General features: G+C 38.4%; 1 protein-coding gene and 1 long non-coding RNA gene across 4 annotated transcripts in view; one reads left to right on the forward strand and one right to left on the reverse strand.

The window, feature by feature from the left end:
• ADCY8 (adenylate cyclase 8) overlaps positions 1-25,895 on the reverse strand; it is a 260,945-nt gene that overhangs the window by 70,025 nt on the left and 165,025 nt on the right. For all 3 annotated transcript variants that reach the window (XM_004047533.5, XM_019031861.4, XM_019031860.4), the window contains one exon: positions 17,792-17,892. In XM_004047533.5, the coding sequence (XP_004047581.1) occupies positions 17,792-17,892 (101 nt within the window). The remainder of the gene's footprint in view (positions 1-17,791; positions 17,893-25,895) is intronic.
• LOC129523998 (uncharacterized) lies at positions 62-24,798 on the forward strand. Its single transcript, XR_008667651.2, has 3 exons — positions 62-181; positions 903-1,018; positions 24,716-24,798. It is a non-coding gene; the product is annotated as an uncharacterized lncRNA (long non-coding RNA).

Here is a 25,895-nt window from a genome sequence, read left to right on the forward strand (position 1 = left end):
TAATTTTTGTCACTAGGCAACTGCTGTCATGGCAACACACCACTCTAGTTTGATATCAACACTCTGGCTGTGGGATGAGCCCACATACCCTTTCCCCTTCAAGGTGGGTTTTATGAAGCTTTCCCCCTCCACCTATCCTGATACCAAGAACTGGATTTGGCATTGGTTTTAAGTTGCTCAGGTTGGTTCCTGGTTTTGTGGTTTTCATGGACTATACCATAAGTTATTTGAGACATGGGTAAGGAGAATTCATCCTTATCCAAGGCATCAGCATCACTCTTGAGTTTACATCTTGAGTTTCAAACTCTCATCAAAACTCTGTCCCATGGTAGCCTGTGTCGGTTGGACACCTGTGCTCGGTGTCAGGATGCTTAGTCAGTCTGTGATCTAAAACTCCATCTCTGGAGGCATCTTTAACTCCTGTCTCTCCTATCAACCTATTTATCACCATGCAATCTGCTTCTCCTTGGGAATTAATTCTTTGTTCTCAACTCTGTGTAGCCATTCATGTCCTACACTGGCAGCTCTAATTTTTCCATCTCTATTTCAGGCAGCAAAGTGATGCAGGTGTTAAAGGGTACCTTGATAGAAGTGGAGGGAAATTTTATATCTGCTCCTTTTTGTATAAATTGAGATTTATTCATCTGGCATTAATATCTTCCATTGGCCAGTGCTAAATAAATGTGTGTTCAGCAAATAAAGTTGAACTCACCTTCTTTTCCTAACACCATCTCTTACTATCCTCCTCCTTAAACTTCTTATGTATTATTAATAACACTAGTATAAATAATGTATCGAGATCTGATTATGTGTTAGCCACTATGCTGAGCATTTTATATATAATATCTAATTTCCGTTCCTTAGAATGAACCAAAGAGGTCTTTTTATCTCTTTTTTTCCAGATGAAGATTCAAGGCTCAGAGGGAAGAAACTTCCCAGGCATCATACAGTTGGTCAGTGTTAGAGCCAGAATTTAAAGTCCACTCTGTTATACCATTCTGATATTCTAATCACTTTGGTGAGTAATAGATCTCCCATGTTTGCAATCATCTTTTTTGCTTTTATGGTTTCATCATAATATTTATTTATTCAACAAGTCTTCTTCCCAGGTATACAGTGGCAGGCATCAGGGTACTGGGGCCAAAGACACATCTTCCTCATCTAGGTGATTATAATTGAGAGAGGAATATAAACATGCAAATGATGAACTATTATATAATATCCTAGGATCTATAAAGAGTTATAAACGAACATCAACTGAAAAATAGGAAAGGGAATCAAGGGAGGCTTCATAAAAGAGGTGACATTGGGTTAGGCTGTGAAGGTTAAAGAGAAGGCTTGCAGGTAGGAAAGAGTGGGGAGCATGAGCAAAACATCAGAAGAATGGGAGTGACCAGTGTCTTCAGAGTTTCCCAGTAACCCAGGCAGTGTGGCTGTGCTCAGGAGCTTTGTCCTGTAGGCAATGTGCAGAAGGAAGTAATCAGATCTGTGTGTTTGAAAGACAACTGTGGTGGGAGGTGGAGGATGAAGTGAAGAGGAAACGTGTTTAGAAGAGTTAAATAGTTAAGGCATGAGTTAATGAGGGAGGAACACAGGGGAACAGTATGATAATTGGGGGGTACAGGGAAAGATGTGGAGGTATATTAATCTGTGTTTTGTATGTATGTGTAGAGGGTATTTGAGAGAGGGAAGTCATTAACGATGACATTAATGTTTTTTATTGTAACTGGTAAGTGCAGGAAAAGAAGCTAGTCTGTACAGGAGATAAGTTGATAAAGTTGATTTTGGACACAATGCATGTTTGGTACTTGTGTATTTGGACACAATACATGTTTGGTACAGATATCTAGATGTCCAGGCAATGAGGGACAATTGAGGAACTCTGAGGCTGGAGGGAATAGGTGGTGATTGAGATCAAGGAATGGAAGCATTTGCCCAAGGATATAGTGTGTACAGCAAGAATCAAGAGGACCCAAGATGAGCTGTGGGGGATGCTAATGGGCTGGAAGAAGAGAAGACAGCAAAGGGAGTTTATGAAGTGTGGTTAGATAAGCAGGAGAGCAGGAGTGCATGGCATCATGGCAGCAGGGGGGATAAGAAATTCACAAGGAAAGAGTAACCAAGAATGTCAATTTCCTCTGCATGATGAGGCTACTTTAAGGCTGGAAAGTGACTCCTCCCACAGCCTCAGCTATTGTTGGTAAAGGTTTTTTTTTTTGTTTTTGACTAGCAAAGTTTTGATTTTATGGATCACCTTGACAAGAAATCTCTGTAGGAGTTCTATATAAGAACAGAAGGTTGGTGCATCAGTGAGTTTCCAGAGGGCTCTAGGCAGATGGGAAACTTCCCTCCAAACAGGCTGGAAAAACACTCCCTGACAACACACCATTATTTCTGGGCACCAGGGGAGATAAATGAAAGAGAATGCAGGTGGATCGCTTTGTCAGGAAGTCCCATGAGAGAGGGGGCCAATTGCAAGGCTCATGTGGCTCATTCACATGAGGCAACCAACGAGTATAAAAATGTCTCTTTTCAAAGTGTGAGACAGAAGCAAACCAGGGAAAGGCAGGTTTGAAAGATGCTGAGTTGGAGCCTCAAATTCTTACATGGCCACCACTGCCTGTGGACCTCCACATGGCATACAGGGCCTTGAGTGTCTGCTCTTGGCTGTCTCTCCTGCCTTTTTTTTTCCTCCCTCACCCTTCTGCACCCCATGGTCTGGGCAATGCTGAACTATGTGCAGTCTGTCCCCAGTGCTATGCACTTTCTGCCTTATGGGCACTTAACATGGCGTGTCCTGTTCTTGCTGCAAGGCTCAGCTCTCCCTTGGATTCTTCCATGACACCTGGCATAGGGCTGAGTATACAGAAGGTGCTCAATAAGTATTCATTGACTTATGCTTTTTCTGGGAAGAGAAGACTCTGCTCCTCCCTCAGCAGCCTTCACAGGGAAGAAGACTTCCACCTACATGCCCAGACTATCTCCCTGCCTGCTCATTTTATCTCTCCAAGGAAGGAGGAAGGGCTAATCCAGAAACTATCGGGGGTGCTCAGTGGACCTCATTTTCCTTGGAGGGCAGGGCCATTGTTAAAGGTCAGTGTATATGCACAGTTCAGACACTTATATTCTCCTCCTCTTCGATCCACTGAGATGACAGGGAAGCCAGAGCCTTGATCTACCCTATGGGAGGAGGGCTGGCCATCTCTTCTCTTTGGCCAGGGCATCTCTGCCTTTAAGGAAGAAAGCCCAGGTTGGCTTAACCCTGGCTCTGGCCGCAGATGGCACCGTCTCAGGTCTGCCTCATTCACCTTTGACACTGGTGGAGTGCGTTGGTTTAATCTTTTGCAGCATCATAGTGGTAGGATCTCACACCAGAGTTTAACGGTGGGATATGAAGGCCAGCAGAGAAGAGATTCAGGATGGAGGCCATGTGGTCTCTTGACTTCAGCCACATTCTGTATTCCAGCTTTTATCACAGTTTTGCATAGGCTAAATGGGCAATTGTTTGGAAATTTGTAAAATTGATTTTTTTTTTCTCATTTAGCGATTGAACTTATGTGTAATCTTTGGCATGGCGGGGAGTTCATCAGGGTATCTTCAGGGCTGTGTGGGAGGATTTGCACACAGAACTCACCTGAGTCCCTGACCCAGTTTTAAATGGCTTTCTTCTGGGTTTGCTGTAAAAGGGAAAGGGAGGTGAAAGACAGGCCATGTGGTCCAGTGGCAAGAGCAAAGTCTTATATGTTTGAACCTGTAGTTCTGAAGCATAACTAGTAGTGTGGTCATGGGCAAGGTAATTGATTCCTCTGAGAATTACTTTTTAATCTGTAAAACAGAGATTTTTTAAGCCTACCTTTTAAAGGAGGCTCTGAGATTAAACAAAGTCATAAAGTAGTATAATAAAAATTTAAAGAAATGTTAGTTCTCTTTCTCTATTCATCATGAAATTCAGGAAACCAAAGGCACTTTAAAGTTCTATGGCAAGGGTATTAATTACAAGATTAGCTTTTTAAGCAAAAGTATTGACACTGTATATTACATTTCTCTGGAAATCTCTGCAGCAGTTCCTCAGCATTCATTTATTTCTTTACATGTAAACGTTATAACATCAGATTGTACATTTTATCTAATTATAGAGCCACTCAGGCATCCAGGGGTTCTGAATTTGCTTTTGCATTGTTGGTGCACATAAGAGGCAAGGAAACCTTTCATTTCTGAAATCGAGTCTCAAAAAGAATGACGGGTTTTGCAAAGCTCTATCCAAATCATTTCTAGACATTAAGTCCTAATTATTCTCTGCAGTCTGTCTTTAAAATGGTTTGTATTGATATTGTGATTTGACATTTGCTGGGAAGGCAGGAATCAGTGGGGATGAGTGAACAGCCTATAGCAGCTTGCGGTGCAATAGGAAACAAAAACTCAGATTATACTGAAAGATGGCACCTGGACAACGCTTTAGAATCTACAGACTCTATGAGTGCAATAGTGTCTTTGATCCTTGCAGCAACCCTGAAGAAAGATATTCTAAGCCCTTTCAACAGATGAAAATACTGTGACTCCAAAAGGGAATTTGCCAGAAATAGGCTTGGTTAACTTAATTTTTACTGCAGTCTTGGCAAGTGGGCATTATCATTCCCATTTTACAGATGAGGAAACAGAGGTTTCAGAGAGGTTAAATACATACTTATAGGTAGTATAATGCACAGAAAATAATAAGACCCAGTGCCTGCCTCTTTCCCTCCCTCCCTCCCTTCCTTCCTTCCTTCGTTCCTCCCTTCCTTCCTTCGTTCCCTCTCTCTCTAGGTCAGTACCTCTCTTTCTTTTCCCTTTCCCTCCCTCCCTCCCCCTTTTCTTCTCCCCCTTTCTGCCTCCCCCTTTCTCTTTCTGTGTCTTTGTCTCTTTCTCATCATCACATGCAGACCAGATACATTGTTCTATAGTCCCAAGAAGTATTTTCTAGTCTTTCCTTCGTTTACCCTTCTTGGAGAGGAATATCTGTGGGCATGTGGAAATTAAAGGAAAGAGCTGGGTAAGCACTGTCTCTCTTTTTTTTTTTTTTCCAGAGTCCATTAATTTTTGCTTTGGGGGCTAAGAATTAGCTGTGGTCATATGAGTAGAAACTCCCTCATCTGCCAAAAAAAATCCATGACAGAAGAAATGCGAGTGAAAAGCACCTACCATCTGTTTAGTTGCAAAGCATCAAACAGAAACAAAATGAGTTGGAGAGGGAACCAGCACATATTAAAGAAAGCTTTTGCTGTGTCTAGGGTAAATGGCCTACCCAATTCCCACAGCATGTGGATTGTCTGGTCAGAGTTCAGTTTCCTTCCTTGTCACGATTTTTCTCTTCGCTAGGTAAGGTTGGGGTGTGGGCTGTATTTCAGTTATGGGCTTCACCTTGAATTCTAGAGTTGGAGACTCCTTATGACTAGCTGCTGGGTGAGGGTCCAGGTCTCTTCCCCCTGAACCCCAGGAACCAGGGCATCAAGGCTTGCTCCCCTCCCGCACCCCGTCACACCACCTAGAAAGAAATCCAGCCCAGGCCGGCTGGGAAGTGTGAGGCTCGCTTCTCGTGGAGGACAGTGGCCCCTTCTCCTGTCCAGTGCCAAGTCCAGATCCTCAGGCTCATCCTGGTCTTCTCCATCTCTCTCATCCCCCACATCCAGCCAGTCACTGTGAACCGTCAACTCTCTGCCCTAAATATCTTAAAAATTCTTCCTCTCCTGTCCACCCTTCTGCCACTCTCTTCTCCTTATTATTTCGTGCCAGATTTTTTATTTGCAGTTGCCTCCTAATTGGTCATCCCAAATCCAGATTTCACTCCCACCTCTCCACCATCCCCGTTCAGTATGATCCTTCTAAACACGAATCTGATCACATCATCTCTTTCATTAAAATGCTTCAATGAAGACTCCTCTGCCAACCAGTCACAACGCCTCAATGAACTTCACAACTCCTATCCTTCAGAATGCTCTATTTCCAGCCCTTCCTCCCCTTAATCCTTCTCAGTCTTTTTCCATGACCTGGTGAGCTCCTTTAGGAGCCAGGTGAGCTGTCACTGTCATCTCCTCTGGGAAGCCTGCCCCAGAGGCAAAAGGACTACTTTTGCCTCACCCCAACTCCCACACATCGAATCCCAGCTTACACCTTTCCTATCACAATAGTCATCACCCCATATGATAGCTGTTCAGCTAATTGTCTTTTAGCCCTACTAGATGGTCAGCTTTATGATGGCAGAGACCCTGACTGTATATCCCCATCACTATTCAGCACAAACTGTCACAATGATGTTTGTTGAGTGTTTGCCAGGAATGTTAACACCTTGAGCTCTAGGAGTCCAGAGGAAGCAACAGACACGGCCGGGCCCTTCTTGGCTACCACCTTCCCATTGACAAGAGTGACTAGAGGAGCCCAGCAGGTTTGGCTGAATCCTGCCAGGCCCCACCAACACTCACAGCTCGCCACCCCGAGGTGCCTTCGGTCAGGACCCTAGTCCTCATTGTCTCTTAGGTAGTCAAGAAACTCATTCTTTCCTGGTATTCTCTGGTAGCCTTCTTCTGATTTATTAATTGGATAAACATAAATATCGACATACATAGCATATACTTATCTACATATGTGTCTACCTTCGTAGGATATAAGTAGCTACATATATAGTATATACAGCTGGACAGATACATATATATTCCTTATGTCTTAGTCTCATTCCACCAGATTATACAGTCCAGGAGGGCAGGGATTTTGTTCTTGTCATCTTTTTTTTTTGTCTTGAGATTTATTCCTAGTGTTTGGAATAAGTCTGGAACATATAACCACCAATGGCTGTTGGTGGGAGGACTCCTAGCCCACATTTGGCAAAACTCATTAATAACTTTTTAAAAATGGTAAAACGAAGCATAAATAAAGAAAACCACACAAAAGTATAGCTTAATTAGTTCTTATAAAGTGTCTGCCTTTGTAATGACCATCAATTCCTGAAATAGAACTTTGCAGGACACACCAAAAGCCCATCCATTTGTGGGGTGGGGGAGGGGGGAGGGATAGCATTAGGAGATATACCTAATGCTAAATGACGAGTTAATGGGTGCAGCACACCAGCATGGCACATGTATACATATGTAACTAACCTGCACATTGTGCACATGTACCCTAAAACTTAAAGTATAATAATAATAAAATAAAAATAAAAATAAAAACAAAAGCCCATCCATGAGCCCTGTCCCAATGATAATCCTCTCTGTCAACCCCCATTAATCACTTTCCATTTCCATTTCTTTATAGTTTTATCCTTTCTTTACAGACACTACAGTTTAGTCTCACCCATTTTTATTAAATCTGATTTGTCTTTTAAATCTTAAAATCTGTAACTTCTCTCTTTATGCTTTTATCTTCCTTACAACGTATTTCTTGAAAAACACAAGCCTCTGACCCGTAGCATTTCTCACTGTCTGGATTTTACTGGTGTGTACTTAGTCAACATTCCCTGTCCTCTATAATTCCTGAAAATTGGAAGCTGGAGTCAAAGGCCTGACCAAATTTAGGTTTGATCCCATTGGCAAGACCATAGGTGGTGTGCGCCCCCACCAGGAGGTATGGCTGTCTCTCTTATTTGTGTTGATAGCATCCTCTGATGCTTGATTTGTAGATTCATTAATTCATTATGGGTTGGAATATGATGATATTTTAATTCTTTTATTTCTTTAAAATGTTTTAGCTAGGATACTTTTATGATATTTCCTCTCACTTACTATTTAGTGATCTTATGGTGAAAAGACACTGGTTTCTCTCACTTTTTTACAAGTTTTCCAGATAATCAACTACTTCCCTATCATCCACTAAACACTACGAACTTAAAAAAATCATTACAAACTCATAAAGCTAAATATATTTGCTGGGTTTTGACAAGTATTTTACTAATTATCCCCATTGCAGCTCAAATTATTCCATCTTTGGACAGTGGGAGCTTCTATAATGTGGCTCCTGCGTTCTTTTGATATGATCCTAATAGTGTTTGATGGCATCCTTGCTTTCTTGTAGGACAAGATATTCTAGGCTCATCTAGCATATTTCCTGTTCCAGCCCTAAAATTAGCCATATCTCCAAAATTTTTTTTTTAAAAAACAGATATATTACTTCAAGACCATAATCTAGCCCTGAGGTATGCTCATAGATGCTGAGTTGGTCATTCTTTCTAAATCTTCCCATAGGTGTTTCTGCAGTCCAGGATATCATCTTCCATTTAGTTGTTATGTCTCCTTAGGTGCCTCCTTGCTGTGACATTTTCTCAGACTTCCCTTGTTTTTAATGACTTTGACAGGTTTGAGGAATACTGGTGAGGTGTTTTGTAGACTGTCCCTCAATTGAGATTTGTCTGAAATTTTCTTCATGATTATATTATGGGTTTGGGGAGGAAGACCACAGAGGTTATGTGCCATACTTACTAGATCCCATTAACATAACTTATCACTGTTGGTATTAACCTTTATCCTCTGGCTGAGGTAGTGTTTGTAAGGTTTCTCCATATTTGCCCCCTGTACATAGTTTACTCTTTGGAAGAAAGTCACTTTTGCTGTTGCCCATACTTAAGGAGTGGGGAGTTAAATTCCTCCTCACTGAGGATGGATTATCTTCATAAAATATGTAGACTTTCTCTGCATGGGAGACATATCATTAATTTATATTAATATGAACTGGTGGATATTTATTTTATATTGTGGATTATAAATAAATACTACATTGTTTACTTTGTTGCTCAATTTATTCCAGCTTTGGCCCTTGGGGGCTCTTTTCTTGGCTCCTGTGTCCCTTTGAAATACTCCCATTATCATGTATATGTGTGTGTGTGTGTGTGTGTGTGTGTGTGTGTGTGTGTGTGTATGCATGTCTATGTATGTACGTTTTAGCACATTCTTGTTTTCTGGCCCTACAAGATAGCCAAGCCTAATCTTGTATATTTCCTGTCTCACTGTTAGACTCAGACAGTTCTCCAAGGAGCCCTGGTTCCTTTTATTGGATATCAGCATTAGAAACCAAGATGTGAGTGGTAGATGTGCTCATTACCACTGAGGTGTCATTGCTTCCAGGCCCTCTCCACTGACAGAGGAAGGAAATGTATGTATATATTCTAACCTGTGCATATAAACGTATCTATAAATATTCCTACATGTAACCATCTCTATCTATATTGAGCTATACATGAGTTCATATGGATGTCTCCAACTCTAATCCATTACCACAGGGATATTTCTAACTTTCTCCCTTCATTTGCATGTAAACTTCCATTCCAACAATGAGAAAACTGACTCCCACCATCTGCCATCCACTTACACAATTGTTTAGTTCTAGTATACATATATAGGTGTTGCAAATTCTTAACCCATGCCTCAATGGGAAATTCCTATATCAACTACAGCACAGTGCTTAAGTGCAGTTTCTCTTGCCTTTAATCCTACAGACTTCTCTCATTTTCAAAGCTACTTAGTACACCATTTTACTCCCCACATCCCCTTCGGGGAGGTTGCGTCATACACTTTTAATACAGTTAGATTCTTTTGTCACAGTCTGATTCCATCATGGGATCCCCTAAACTCCTAAATAAAATGTTTTAAAGCCTGTATATATTAAAGTTCATTCTCTGTGCTGTAAAGATTTATAAGTTTTGATAAATGCATAGTGTCAGGTATATACCATTACAGTATACTGAATACACTACCCTAAAAAATATTCTGGACTTCATCTCTTTTATTCTCCTTTCCCTCATTCCCCAAGCTCCTCTCACCTAATGATCTATTTACCATTTCTATAGTTTTGTCTTTTCCAGAACATTATATAAATGGAATAATATATATAAAGCCTTTCAGACGGTTTCTTTCACTTAGGAATATGCATTTAAGGTTCATTGATGTCTTTGTGTGGCTGATATCTTATTCCTTCTTATAATGGAATCTTACTTCATTGTCTGGATATGCCACAGTTTTTGTTGTTGTTGTTGTTGTTTTCTCCAGCAAATGGTATTGAGAGTTATTTATTTATTTATATATTAGTCATTGTACTAGGTATGTAGTGGTAGGTCATTGTTTTAATTTAAATTTCCCTTATGGCCAATGATGTTGAGCATTTTTCACAAGCCTATTTGATATCTGTATATCTTGTTTGGTGAGTTGTTTGTTTAAATCTTTTGTCCATTTAAAAAATCGGGTTGTTTTCTAGTTGTTGAGTTTTGGGAGTTCTTTGAATATTTTGGGTAGAAATCTTTTCCCAGACACATGTTTTACAAATATTTTTTTCTGGTCTGTGGTTTGTGTTTTCATTCTCAAACAGTGTCTTCCACAGATCAGACATTTTAAATTTCAGTAAAGTCTGACTTACAATTTGTTTCTTTCATGGATCATAATTTTGGTGGTGTGTCTTAAAACTCATCACCAAATTCAAAACCAAAATTTTATTTGTGTTTTCTTCCAGAAATTTTATAGTTTTGCATTTAGGTATATAAACCATTTTGTGTTAATTTTTGTGAAGGTTTAAGGTCTGTGTATAGGTTCAAGTTTTTGCATATGGATACCCAATTTTTAAATTTTTTAAAATTTTACTTTAAGTTCTGGGACACATTTGCAGAACGTGCAGGTTTGTTACATAGGTATACATGTGCCATGGTGGTTTGGGGCACCTATCAATCCGTCGTCTAGGTTTTGAGCCCCGCATGCATTAGGTATTTGTCCTAAAGCTCTCCCTTCCCTTGCCCCCCACCCCCAGCAGGCCCCGGTGTGTGATGTGTCCCTCCCTGTGCCCATGTGTTCTCATTGTTCAACTCCCACTTATGAGTGAGAACATGCGGTGTTTGGTTTTCTGTTCCCGTATTAGTTTGCTGAGAATTGGGCATCCAATTTTATCAGTACCATTAGTTAAAAAGAATATTCTTTCTCCATGGAATTTTCTTAACATCTTTGCTACAAATCAATTGATTATATTTGTGTGGCTGTATTTTTGGGGCTTTTCTTTCTGTTCTATTGAGCGATGTGTTTATTCTTTCTTTAGCATCATACTGTAGCTTTATAGTAAGTTTTGAAATCAGGTAGTATTAATCCTCTAGCTTTGTTGTTATTCTTTTATGGTATTGTGTTGGCTATGCTATATTCTTTGTCTTTTCATACAAACTTTAGCATTGGTTTGTTGATATTATAAAACAGCTTGCTGAAGTTTTGACTGACAATGCATTGACCTATAGATCAAGTTGGGAAAAATTAACATTTTAACAATATCAAGTCTTCCAATCCATGAACACAGAATATCTCTTCATTTATTTACATCTTTGATTTATTTCATCAGTGTTTTGAAGATTTCTTGTACAAATTTTGTTAAATTTATATTTAAGTATTTCATTTTTGGTGCTATTGTAAATAATATTGTTTCTTTAATTTCAAATTTCAACGTTAGATGGCTGATATAAAGGAAAACAATTGACTTTTGTATATTGACATTGTATTCTGTGACTTATTTGTTTATTAGTCTTAGAAATGTTTTGGTGGGTCATTTGGGATTTTCTGTATAGAAAGTTATGTCATTGGTAGATAAACATAGTTTTATTTCTTCCTTTCTCATATGTATGCCTTTTATTTCTTTTTGTTGTTTTGTTTCAATAGCTAGGACTTCCAACATGATATTAAATACAGGTGGTGAGAGTGTATTTTTGTTTTGTTTCTGATATTAGGTGGGAAGCTGCAGTCTTTTACCACTAAAGCTGATGTTATCTACAGCTTTTTTTTTTTTTGGGAGATATTCTTTATCAAGTTGTAGAAGTTCCCTTCTGCTGCTAGTTTTCTGAGAGTTTTTAACATAAATGGACGTTGAAGTTTACCCAATGCATTTCTTTGGCAATTGATAAGATCATATGATTTTCCTTCTTTAACTTACTAATATAGTTAACCACTATTGTTTGATTTTAGAACGTTGAATAAACTTTATATACCTGGGAGAAGTTCTGTTGGAGCATGGCGTATGCTTCTTTTTATACATTGTTAGATTTCATTTGCTAATATTTTGTTGAGAGGTTTTATGTTTATGTTTATGAGATATTGGTCGGTAGTAACTAGATTTTAATTTTGTTAATTTTCTTTATTGTTTTCCTGTTTTCAGTTTTATTGATTTTTGCCCTAATTGGTAGAATTTATTTTCTCCTTTTTGTTACAAGATTAAATTGCTTTTTGTTCTGTAGTTTCCCAAGGTAGAAGCTTAGATTGTTATTAATTTTAGATCTCTTTTCTTTTATAATATATGCATTTAATGTAAATTTTCTTCTAAGCAGTGCTTTCATGGCATCCCACAAATTTGGTAAGTTGTGTTTTCCTTTTCATTTAGTTCAATTTTTTTTTTTTTTTTTTTTTTTTTAGACCGAGTCTCGCTCTCTCCCAGGCTGAAGTGCAGCGGCGCAATCTTGGCTCACTGCAAGCTCCGCCTCCCAGGTTCACGCCATTCTCCTGCCTCAGCCTCCCAAGTAGTTGGGACTACAGACGCCGGCCACCACGCCTGGCTAATTTTTTGTATTTTTTAGTAGAGACGGGGTTTCACCGTGTTAGCCAGGATGGTCTCGATCTCCTGACCTCGTGATCTGCCTGCCTCGGCCTCCCAAAGTGCTGGGATTACAGGCGTGAGCCACCGCGCCTGGCCCAAAATATTTTTAAATGTCTCTTGAAATCTTTCACTCACGTGTGATTGAAGAGTGTGTTATTTAATCTCCAAGTGTTTTGGGATTTTCTAGCTATCTTTCTATTATTGAATTTTAGTTTAACTCTACTATGATCTGAGAACATACTTTGTGTTATTTTTCTTCTTTTAAATTTATGAAGGTGTATTATGGCCCAGAATGGGGTCTACCTTGGTTACTGTTCATGTGAGCTTGAGAAGAATCTGTATTCTTCCATTGGGTGGAATAGTCTATTAATATTGATTAGGTAAGTTCAGGTTATCTATATCTCTAATGATTTCCTGCCTACATGATGTATTAATTACTGACAGAGGGATGTTGAAGTCTCCAACTATAATAGTGGGTTTATTTATTTTTCTTTTCAATTCTATCAGTTTTTGCTTTATGTAGTTTGACATTCTCTTGTTAGGCACATAAATGTTCATATTGCTAGTTCTTCTTAGAGAATTGATTTTTTAATCACTATGTAATTTCCATATTTATCTCTGATAATTTTCCTTGTTCTGAGTCTATTTGGTGTGAAATTAATATAGCTACTTAAGTTTTTTTTTCATTAATGTTAGCATGGTATATTTCTTCATTTCTTTAACTTATTTGAGTCTATACCTATAGTGGGCTTCTTGTATACAACATCTATTGGGGCCTTTTTTTTTTTTATCTACTCTGACAAGCTGTGCTTTGTAATTGGTATATTGAGACCATTAACATCAAAAAGTAATATTTTTGTGCTTGGTTTAACATCCATCATCTTTGTAACTATCTTTTTCATCCATTGCGTTTATTCTTTGTTTGTTCACCTTGTTTAACATTCTCTCTGATTTTGATTGAGCATTTTATATGATTTAATTTTATTTTTTCCTAGCATATCAATTATATTTCTCTCTTTAAAAAAGTTTTTTTAGTGTTTGCTCAAGAGCTTAAAATATGCATTTTAAATTAATTTAACTCAGCCTTCATACCACTTCATGTATAATGCAGTTACCTTAAAATAAAGCATTCCCAATTCCTTCCTTATGTCCCTTGTGACATTGCTATTGTTCATCTCACTTTTATCCATATTTATAACCACCAAATACATTGTTAATATTGTTGCTTTAAACAAAAAATAATGTTTTAGATCAATTAAGATTAAGATAAAAACATTTTACTTAACTTTATTTATTTTTTCTCTGATGCTCTTTCTTTATGGAGGTCCAAGTTTCTAATCTACATTATTTTCCTGCTGTTTGAAGAAAATTTTCACATTTCTTACAGGGAATGTTGGCTAAAAATGTAGTTTTTGTTTTTCTGAGAAAGTATTTTTTCTCTGCTTATAAAGGATATAGAATTCTAGGTTGATGGTTTTTCTTTTAATACTTTAAATGCTTGACTCCACGCTCTTCTTGCTTACATGGTTTCTGACAAAAAGTCTGATGTAATTCTTATCCTTGTTCCTCTACAGGTAAGGCAGTGTCCTTCCTTCTGGTAAGATGATGTCCTTCACTGTGGTATCCTCTAAGATTTTCCCTTTGTCTTGCATTTTCTGCAGTCTGAATACAATATCTTTTTTTGATGTTTATCCTGGTTGGTTATTTTTATTTAACCAAAGTATTTAACCTTTAAAATTCTGTGTTTCTGTGATGCTGTGGTTTGTTGTCTATTATTAATTTTGGAACATTCTTAGCCATTATTACTTTTAATATTTATTTTGCTTAGCTCTCCTTTCTTCTCCTTTTGGTAATCTAATTATGTGTATATTTCTGCTTTTGAAATCGTCCCAGAGTTCTTGGATGCTTTGACCCACGTCCCCTGCCCAACCCCCATTCACTTTTGTCTTTGCATTTCAGTTAGGGAAGTTTCTATTGACCTGTCTTCAAGCCTACTGATTATTTCCTTGGCCTTTCTGAGCCTACTATTGAGCCCATTGAAGGCATTCATTATTTCTGTTAGGTGTTTTTAAATTTTTATCCTTTCCTTTTATTTCCTTTGATTTTCTTAGAGTTTCCATCTCTCTGTTTATATTGCCCATTTTTTCTTGCACATTGCCTACTTCTATTAGAAACTTTAATGTATTAATAAGTTATTAAAAATTCCCTGTATATAATTTTGACACTGTTATATCTGAGTTTGATTCTGATGATTGCTTTGCCTCTTCTTTTTTTTGGTGTGCCTTGTAATTTTCTGTTGAAAACTGTTCATATTGTATCAGGTAATAGAAAATGAAGTAAATAGATATTTTCTGTGAGGATTTATATCACTCTGGCTGGGAGTTAAGCTATGGTTAAGGTTTGCTATAGTTGTATGTTCCAGTAGCTTCAAATTCCTCTAGTGTATTAGTTTCCCCTCTTGATATGGGCTTCCCTAAGTACTCTTCCTCAGAAAGAATCTGTGTCTTGCAGTTCTTTCAGCTGTTAGTATCTGTGGTTAGTATACAGGGTCCTTGTTGGTGTGACATTAAGGTGTGGGGAAGAAGGCTCTGTCAATCTTTTAAATTTTCTTTTTGACTTAAAAAATGATGTTCTTTCTTTCACTTTCTATATTTCTTAAGTAATTTTTGATGCATTTATGTGCTATTTGTTCTCTTTTGCTGTCTTCCTTTCTGAAATATATATATTTTAAAATTTTTATTTATTTCTTGAGCTGTCTTTCCAAATTTCTAAGTTTTTCTAATTTTGGTTAGGTTGTTATTTCATGTCTTGAACCACATTAAGTGCTTCAGCTTCTTTTAAAAGAATAGGTTAAAGTTTTGATATATTTTGTGAGCATGTCTTTCTGGAGTGCTTTCAATGACTATAAGAAGATTATTCTACTTGTTATTCTCTTATTTTTTATAATAGTATAGGATTGCCATCAATACATTTTGTTGCTCATTTTTGTGTAAAACACTTCCCTGAACTTTTAGAAAGAGCATGGTTCAGAGTTCTAGAAAGAGCGTGGATTGTTTATTTTTTTAACTCTATAGAGCTTTCTCTTTGGTTGCTTTCATGCAGTGTTTCAAAACATGATAGCTAGAATTCCTTCCCACTTTAACCTGTATAGCCCTTATTGTAAGTGATTTTGATTTCACTCACACAGTTCCTTTCAGGCCTTTATCATGAGAGGGAGATTAGATGATCAGTTTCACGAGTTCATAGTGACTTGATGGTTCCAGCTCTTTATGCCTTTCAAAAGGTTATTGGATTGGGCAAACTCCTTCCCACTTTCATTTGCTTTCTTAATTTGGCTCACAGCACTTCTCAGTGCATATCTGTTGGCTATATTGAGATCCTTTTGTTCCCCGGTGTGACATGCCCAGTACTTCTTTCTGCTTTCTCCCATACAGGTACTGATATCACACAGATTTTGGGGCTATTGGGGGATTGTTGCTACCCACTTCTATATTGGAATGTATGGGTCTATCACCCTTGTTTATTATAAATATAGTCCATGAGGTTTTTGGTTTTGCTATCTAGTTGGTCAGATTCGTAAGAATTCTGAGAGATTAAGAAATATACCATCTGTCCCATCATCTTCCCGGAATCCCTTCTCTCTTTCTAATGTCCTCTGCTAATTAAGGGGAAGGTCAAGCATGGCCAGCCCTTGCATATTAGTTAACTTGAACATCTTTCTTCCACAGCATCATGCTACAATCTTCCTAAAAATCTTCTGGGGCCCCTTCTCACCCTCAGGATCAATTCCAAAGTCTTTAACATAGTTATGAACATTGAACTTCTGCTGGTTCTCTTCTTTTTCAGCCATAGTGTCTACTATATTCTTGCACAAGCCCTTTGCTATTGGCTCTTACATTTAATCACTATTCTATAAACACAAGGCCTTTCTCACTTGTATGGCTTTGCCAGAGCAGTTTTCCAAATGGAATACTCTCCTACTTTTTCCTCTCTCATCTTAGTCAAATCAAAACTTTTCTGCAAATTTTTCCTTGAGTCATGTGGTCAGAATGAATCACTAATTTTGATGCAAAGCAGTCTAGAAACTAAAAGCACAGACTTTGTCTCTGGGTTCAAATTTCAGCTCAGATATTACACAGACATGTGACCTGGGATAAATCCTCATCTACAAATGGGAATTGGAATGCTGCCTCACTCATCAGTTATTTTTGAGGCTTTTTGAGACAATCCATGGAAAAGGTGTAGTACTTTCCTGGCATGTATAAGTGCTCAGTAACTGGGAACCATTGTTAATGTCTTTGTCACCTACTAAATTATGTCTTAGAGGTTACAGAACCTCTTCTTCCAAAACTGTATCATCCTCAGGGGCTATAATGTTCCTTAGCCTATATTAAGTATTTAAAAAATATTTGTAGATATTATTTTTAATCATGTGAAAGGGGAAAACTCATGGTAAGTATAGGGAGAAGGCAATTTAGCTGAGAAAAGAGGCAGGAGCTAGCTTATAGTTTAGAGGAGAGGAAAAAGCATAGCTATTGGACTAATCCAGAACTAGGTTCAAATCCTGGCTAAAGCATCTATAACCTGGACAATATGTGTTTAATAGAGGGTTAAGAACCCAGACTCTAGAGCTAGTCTTCCTGGGTTGAATCTAGGCAGTAACATCTTGAACTATGGGATCTTAGGGAATTTATTTCACTATTATGAGCCTCAGTTCCCTCCTCTTTAAAATGAGGATAATCATGGCACCTACCTCATGAGGTTGTCATGGGGATTCCAGAAGTTTTTGTATGTAAAGTAGAACAGTGGCTGGCCACAAACAGGTGTTTGCATTATTATTAAAGTGTTGATTTTGCGGACCCAAGGAGCTACGATGCTGTATCTGTGAATGAATTATGCTAACAAAAGCACAAGTAAATGGTGTTGAGGTTCTTATACCTATTTTCTGCATTCATGAGTGTCATGTCAAATAAGAGTGGGGCCTATTTTACTTTTGGTTGTTGTTTTTATTAAGATTGGGAAAAAGATTATTGTCTGGACAGAATTTTGAGATTATTAGCAGAGTAAGACAACCGGAATAGACATTGAAACTGTCAAACATTTTGGTATGGGTCCTGGACTCAGTTATTTTAAATTCTGATCCTTTGAAAAGTCAGCTGGCTGACTCCACGTGAGGAATCTCACAAAGATATTTCACCGGATCAATTAGTTCTTTTATATTTACCTTGAAGAAGGAAGCAAACTTTGTATTGCCGTGATAAATAGAAGAACGATAAATGCACAGACCAAGTTTGACTTGAACACTTCATCCCTCATTTGAGAATACTGTAATTAAAAAAAGAGAGAATGAGTTACTTTGCAGCAGAGTGCAGTGTTTGAGGTTGAGGGAAACATCAAGAGGAAACAAGGCAATTAGATTTTTTTAAAATTAAGAATAATTCATATCTTAATAAAACCTTCACAGAGCATTATCCCCATCCCTCCTGCCAACTTTCCGGTGAGAGCCCAGGAGTAAATACAATGGGAGGGATACTTTGCATGAGCTTATCCAGTTCTTCCCCTCCCTCTGAACTAACATTATTTTAACAGAACAGAAGAGCACACATCCATATATGCAGCAAATCAAATTTGCATTGACTTTCTTCATGAGTAAACTTAAGTCATACAAGGATCTTGCACTGTTTCGTGTTAAGTTTGGGAACACAGGGAAATGTTTTACCAGGAAGTCTTTCTGCCTCCTTTTTTTTTATTAAAAATAAATTCTCAGGCTCTTAAAATAGAAAATAGCCTAAGAGATCTCCAGCTAGTGTAGCCCTTTCATTTCACAGAAGAGAAACCAAGACTAATAGACCAATATGCTTGATGCCCTTCTGTGTCTGCTCAAGGCAGCCCTGGGGAATGGTGGTAACTTTATTTTGATTATCCAGAGTACTCAGTAATTTCATTGTCTAGCTTTAAAAGCTTCTAGAAGGTCAGCATTCAATGTGTTTTGCCTTACTTCTGCCTAGTCTCTTGAACTACCTTGGAGTTACTAAGCTGGGGAATATCTACTTCCTCCAGAAGGTGGGAAAGTTTTTAAAACTGAAAAAGACCTTAGAATTAGCCTAAACCAAGCCCCACATTTGACCTTAATGAGAGAGAGGACTAGTAGCAGGCAGGTTATTTTATTTTTGGGGGATAGAAAACTAAGTGTCACTTTGGAACTTTGCAATCCCTGATTTGCATTTCATGGTTACTTCAAACAGGCAGCTGGCAAATAGAGGTCTCACAACATCTTAGGCTCTATGTCCACAATACCAAGACAAGGTTTCAGTCAGGTCAAGAAATAATAAAATCAGTCCAATCTGTTGTTGGTATGGTGTTTGCAATCAACAGTTAACATGATTTTTATTCTTTTCTGACTTCTTGGTGTGGTCTGGGTTTTAGACTGAACCCCACTTCTCAGTGTCATAGCTAAGGTTTGGAGAATATCCTGTAGTTGTTGAGCTCTCTGGATGAAGCACAGTGCTGTTCAGAGACTGCACGGTTATTGCTTTTGCAGGGCAATGCTTTTTCTACTCTCCAGTATTGAGGCCTCTGTCCACTTGCTGGCAACCTGCTTGTTATCTGGAGGGAAACCAGGAACATGGCTCTGAAGAATCACTTTAAGCCATCCTCAACCCTGATAAAACCACAGAAAGCCCATATTATTAATATTATTAATAGTTACCAATAGTGCTACCCAAGAACAGGTCACAATCATAGAGGCCTACACAGAGCAGCTTGAAAATTAATTAGCCACAAAGCAGTTAATTCAAAGAAAGAGAAATGTCTGAATTCCTTCTAACAACCAATTACAGAGGATCTAATTATTCTTCCTTGGCTTACTGTTTTTTTTTTATTTTGTTTGTTTTTTTTGTTTTGTTTTGTTTTTTTTGAGACAGAGTCTCGCTCTGTCGCCCAGGCTGGAGTGCAGTGGTGTGATCTCGGTTCACTGCAAGCTCTGCCTCCCGGGTTCACGCCGTTCTCCTGCCTCAGCCTCCCGAGTAGCTGGGACTACAGGCGCCTGCCACCACGCCCGGCTAATTTTTTGTATTTTTAGTAGAGATGGGGTTTCACCATGTTAGCCAGGATGGTCTCGATATCCACCTGCCTCGGCCTCCCAAAGGGCTGGGATTACAGGCGTGAGCCACTGCACCCCGCTGGCTACTGGTTAATTTCAGACCAGCATGGTTGCGTACATTTGATAATGAAAAGTTAAAAACAGCAGTAATAATCATTTTAGTGTAGTTAATCAGTACACTAAAATTCCTCCTCCTCCTCTTCTTCTTCTTCTTCCTTCTTCTTCTCCTTCTCCTTCTTCTTCCTCCTCCTCCTCCTCTCTTCTTCCTCTTCTTTCTTCTTCTTCTTTTTTTTTTTTGATGGAGTCTTGCTCTTGTCACCCAGGCTGGAGTGCAGTGGTGCAATCTCGGCTCACTGCAACCTCCGTCTCCTCGGTTCAAGTGATTCTCCTCCCTCAGCCTCCCGAGTAGCTGGGATTACAGGTGCCCATCACCATGCCTGGCTAATTTTTGTATTTTTAGTAGAGATGGGGTTTCACCATGTTGGCCAGGCTGGTCTCAAACTCCTGACCTTGTGATCCGCCCACCTCGGCCTCCTAAAGTGCTGGGATTACAGGCATGAGTCACCGTGCCTGGCTCTTTTCTTCTTTTATATCATCCACCCATCATCATCATGAACATCACCACCTGTCATCATCACTATCATCATCACAGCATCCTGGAGTTGTAATTGACCATTGCCTTCCCAATTCAGAAATCCTTTTCATAACATTCTTGATGTCTCCTCAAATGTCTGTTGATTATCATCCGATGACCTTCTCTGCTTTATCTGGGAAAGTGGGTTTCTTTTCTCTGGTCCTAAGCAGGGCATCTAAGGATTCTAAACACCCTCAAGTTGAACACTCAGATCCTGAGCCTGAGAGCTCATTGCTTTGCAAAGGCTTCCTTTCCATTATTGGCCCATGATCCTATGAAAAGATCCTTTCCTGTAGATCCCAAGCCTGAGTCTCTGTGATTCCTTTTATGAATGTTTTTTACTGATGACTTAAAAAATATCACATAATCATCATTTGTCCAGACTAAAGTTGCATAAGATATTATATGTTCAGTTTTCTTCAGATGGCAAATTGGGTGGAGACAAAGTATGAAGACTTACTTTGCTTTTAGATTTGTCACTATTTTATTGTGAGCAAAGCCAATTTCTTTGAACCTCACTTTTCTTATCTGTCAAATGGGAACATTAATATAGTTCATAAGTTTGGCGTTAATGTAGTTCATAAGTTTGAAGCATTCTATTACTTTCCTGTTTGAACTTCAGTGCCTAGCATAACCACATAAAAGAAGAATCTTATAATTGTGAAGTTGACATCATCAAATATAAAATGCTGTGTTTCAGAATGTGGTGCATTGTTACTCTGGAAATGCAAGGAGAGCAGGACTGCGAAAAGAAAATTCCTAATTGGCTCAGAATGATAGAGTACTGAGATTGAGTAGTGATTCATTTCACTTCCTCTTGACTTGTAAAGGTCTGAACACTCTGGCTCATAGCTTTATTAAGTTAGTTGTGTGCTTATTGCCTGCCAAAGTTAAGGACTCCTTGTCTCATCCCTGTTCTGTCCTCACCTGGCCCCACTTATCCTTTTATATCTCAGTTGTGAGCATGAACTAATCAAGAGCTAGATTAACTGGATTTGAATCCCAGCTCTAACACCTATGCAACCTTGGACAAAATCTTTAAGCTTTCTATGTCTCAGTTTCCTTATCTAGAAAATGGATATAATAATAGGAATTATCTCATAAGGGTTACTGGGAGAATGAAATGAGGTAATATATATAAGATGCTTAGAACAGTGCCTTCCACGATAACCCTATATAAATGTTACCTACTGTCAATCAATAAATTATACTTATTTTATTTCTATACTTTCATCTATGTGAAGCTTGCTTTTTCAATGGTGTTGCCTTGCAGGATGCTGTCTTCTATTCCTCTGTACAGTATTGTACCTTGCACTCAGCGGTGACCCCAAAAGTGTTGACTGATTTTTCCACCATGTTATAAAAGATTCTTCTAAAGAAATTATGATCTCCTGTGTGTTTTTTTAACTTGGAAGAAGACCCCACTCTCATTATTCCCCTTGCTTCTTGAAAGATTACCCACCACCGGGTAGAATTCTTAACTTTTCTAGGATCCTTAGGAAAAGTGTTCTTGGAAATGACCTGTGAACCCTTGTAATTTACTGAGCCCTTGGTCTACAAGAGAACTTGGCAATCACACACACACACACACACACACACACGTGCACACACACAAACACATATGTGTATAGATATATATTTTTTTCAGATAAGAAACTTGAGGATCAGAGATGTGAAAGAGCTTGTCATAGTCAGTTGGTGGCAAAATTCAGACACTTGGAACAAATTACAAATACTTCTTCGGAGATCTTAGATTAGGATTTGGAATATTATTATTTCTCAATCTTTAGGGTCTTAGTTGATTCAAAAAAAGGTCAAAATCTAGGATAAGGAATTTGAATAATAAGGACTAATATCTAGTGCAAGGCTGGTGCTGTGCTACACGCTTTACATGAATGTTCTCATTTAATTATTGCAACTCTTGAAGAAGGTCTTGTTTATAATATCCTCACTTTGTAGATAAAGAAACTGAGGATTTGAATAACTGAGCAACTCAACCACACCTTCACAGATTGCAAATAGAGAATCCAAAGAGTTTTGCTCTAGAATGCAGGGACTCACTGGCTACTGCTTCCTTGCTATTTTCAGAGTAAGGCTATCTTGTTCATAGGTGCATGATCAGATTTCTTGGGTATATTTCAGTGATGCAATTTATGATATACAGAAAGGGAATGTGTTAAAAATTTAAGCCTATGTAAATCTTGGTTAGAATGAAAGTAAAGCATATGGGCAAAGAATGGACATTAGAAACAGCCTAAAAATTAGTTTAATAAAATGCCACTGCTATATTTTCTTGATTGATGAATGGATCCTCATCACAATGCAATGCAAAATAATGAGCCCCTTTTTAGGCCAGGATGGGTGAACTGATAATAGGGAAGAAAACAAAAGATAGTAGATTTTATTTAAATGCAACAGAAGGAGAGTGACCACAATCTTCAAATGATAAACAAATCATTTCAAAAATGAAAATTCCTATTTGATTTGATGAAGTTCAGACCCATTCCTTCCAACGAAGTGGAGCAGGATAAACTTGTGTTTCATTTTGTTCATGTCTGGGGATTCTGGCCCTGAATTATCTTGAAAGACATATTTAGAAATGAAATCATAGTCATGAGGGCCAATGGGTTTTTAGATCCACCACAAAGAAGCTGGGAAACCCCAGTCTGATCACATGCAAAACAAATCTATTTCAGATTTCTTATCCACAGAGAGTTGATCAGGGAAGTTCGCTTACAGAGGTGATGCACAGAGCTTCCAGCCTTCCATGTTTCCATGCCTGAGATAGTCCTAAGAACTCTTCCTAGGTGAGGGGGAGGAAAACCACAGTGCTTTCCTAGACTCTCCATTTTGACTGTAAGCTAAAAGGCACTGAAAGATTCTTACATTTCTACAAGATGTAGAAGATGCTTGTAACTAAAACAATTATCTAGTTAATTGCCTAAACTGTAACTGTACTTTGTCTTTTTTTTTTTTTTGAGACACGAGTTTCACTCTTCTTGCCCAGGCTGCAATGCAATGGTGTGATCTCGGCTCAACGCAACCTCCACCTTGCAGGTTCAAGTGATTCTCCTGCCTCAGCCTCCCATGCAGCTGGGATTACAGGCATACGCCACCACACCCAGCTAATTTTTTGTATTTTTAGTAGAGACGGGGTTTCTCCATGTTGGTCAGGCTGGTCTCGAACTCCCAACCTCAGGTGATCTGCTCGCCTCAGACTTCCAAAGTGCTGGGCTCACAGGCGTGAGCCACTACACCCGGCCACTCTGTCTTTTTATCAAAGATTGTAGGTGAGATTACAGAATCTTCTAGGTGGAATGAATTGTATTTGTCATCTTGCTCCAATCTTTACTAATGCCAGTTTAACTCACTAATATCTCTCAGGTATAAGCTGTTAACTCCTGCTTGAATATTTCCAGTGTTGGGGGAAATCAAGTCCTCACTTGGGAGCCCATTTCATCTTTGGATAAATTTAGTTTGATTAAAGAAAATTTTCTAGCACATCTTTTATTAGTATATATTTATATAGTTGTAAAAGAAAATTCTCAACTGGGATAACCTGTTCATTTTGCATTAGTGGATGAAGAAATTTAACCACTATTCTGTTGTTAAATTCATGCATTCTGTAGCATGGCAGTAGCATAGAGCATCCTTAAAATACACCATTTGGGCTGGGAGCGGTGGCTCATGCCTGTAATCCCAGTGCTTTGGGAGGCCGAGGTGGGTGGATCATCTGGGGTCAGGAGTTCGAGACCATCCTGGCCAACATGGTGAAACCCTGTCTCTACTAAAAATACAAAAATTAGCTGGTTGTGGTGGTGTGCACCTGTAGTCCCAGCTACTCGGGAGGCTGAGGCAGGAGAATCACTTGAACCCAGGAGGTGGAGGTTGCAGTGAGCCGAGATGGCACCACTGCACTTCAGCCTGGAAGACAAAGTGAGACACTGACTTAAAAAATAAATAAATAAATAAATAAAACACACCATTTGGATACAAGGCATAATTGCAATGAGACTAATTTTCAGTAATTTTTGAATTTCAAAATAGGCCATCTTCTCTATCTTGGTTCCTACACCAATAAAATTATTATTAAGAGCAATTAATTCTATGAGTGACAGGTGAGTGTGCAGAATGTCTCACTGACATACTTCTTCCCAAGTAAACTGACCTCTGAACAAATGTGGATTTAATCATGTTAAGTTGACTCACAAGGAAACATGCTAACATGCGTTTAAGATCGATGGGCTTCAGAAGTGCAAGGCTGGGAGGACACCTGCCCAGGGGTGAAAGAAGACCCTAGGTTGGTAATACATTTCCTAATGTTATGTCCTTCCTTGATAGCGGGGTTAGACTGGGCACATGAGAATTTCAAGAAAAACTTTTAAAAACCTTCCAAACCACCATTCTTCCAGCTCACCCTCCCCAATGTCTTTCATCCTTGGGAGGAAGAACTCTTCCTTTCTTCACTGGTCCAGCCCCCCACCCACACCCCCAGCCATGGAGAAGCCAAGAGAGTGGTAACTATTGCTATATTCTTTACCTAGAAGTCCCTGGTTGTAGATGATAATGATGTCTACCCATGAAGCGTTACAATTGCTTCAGTGACCAGGTCAATGGCCTCATAATTCTGTAATTCTATATTACATACACTATTATAGGTGAAATTGGCACTTCTGACTCTGAAAATGCTGGCTTTATGGGGCTGGAACTGGCTAATTGATCTGATTAAAAATACACATGAAATGGTACTTGATATCATTTGACTACCTAGAGGGTGGTAGAGACAGCTGTAATTTTGCAAGGTAATAGCAAGACAATAAAGGAGTCTTATAAGGCTACTGTCTCATTAAGGGATGGATTTCTTCCCTAAGCCTCTTTGAAACCTGTCCTTCACATCTGAAGGAGGAGGCCAAGATATTCATACTATGTTGGGACTTACTAGAGCAGTAAAAACTCAAGAGCAGCCTGATGCTATAACAGAATAAATCTTTAAAAATCATTTTCATAATAAGATCATGAAAATGACTAGGAAATATGTGATTTAGAAAAATGAAAGAGAAAAGGTGAGACCATTTGGTTCATGCTTCATGTTCCCATTTCTGTTCATCTAAATAACACATGGAGTGGTTCAACAAATTCTGAATGTCTCCAAGACAAAAATGTGCATTTTGCTCGTTAACTAATTCCAGAGTCAAACATCATAACCCATCAGAAAATTCATTCATTTGCTTAGCCTTCTTTTCTTTGCCCAGATTTCTCCTTTATTATTTTATACTAATCATTACAACTCCAATAAAAGTTGATGGGATGAAGTAAGAAACATTTTAGAGTTTATGATTCATTTTTCTTTAAGTTTTTAAAGCCTCCATTTAACTTTGATTTTCTTTATAAATGACAGAAAAAAACTGAGAGACATTCTGGACATAGCTAAGAACCAATTGTACTGAGCCAAATAATTATCTAAAGATTCTCTTGTGTGGCAAATCCTTGGTTTTATGTGGCTGCTAACCGAAAAAAGAAATAACATTAAATGAATGTTTTTGAAAATACTCAGCACAGAACTTGGTTCATAGTAAGCACTATTTACAATAG

The sequence above is a fragment of the Gorilla gorilla genome, chromosome 7 (genome assembly GCF_029281585.2).
Source record: "Gorilla gorilla gorilla isolate KB3781 chromosome 7, NHGRI_mGorGor1-v2.1_pri, whole genome shotgun sequence".
In the NCBI taxonomy this organism is placed as follows: Eukaryota; Metazoa; Chordata; class Mammalia; order Primates; family Hominidae; genus Gorilla; species Gorilla gorilla.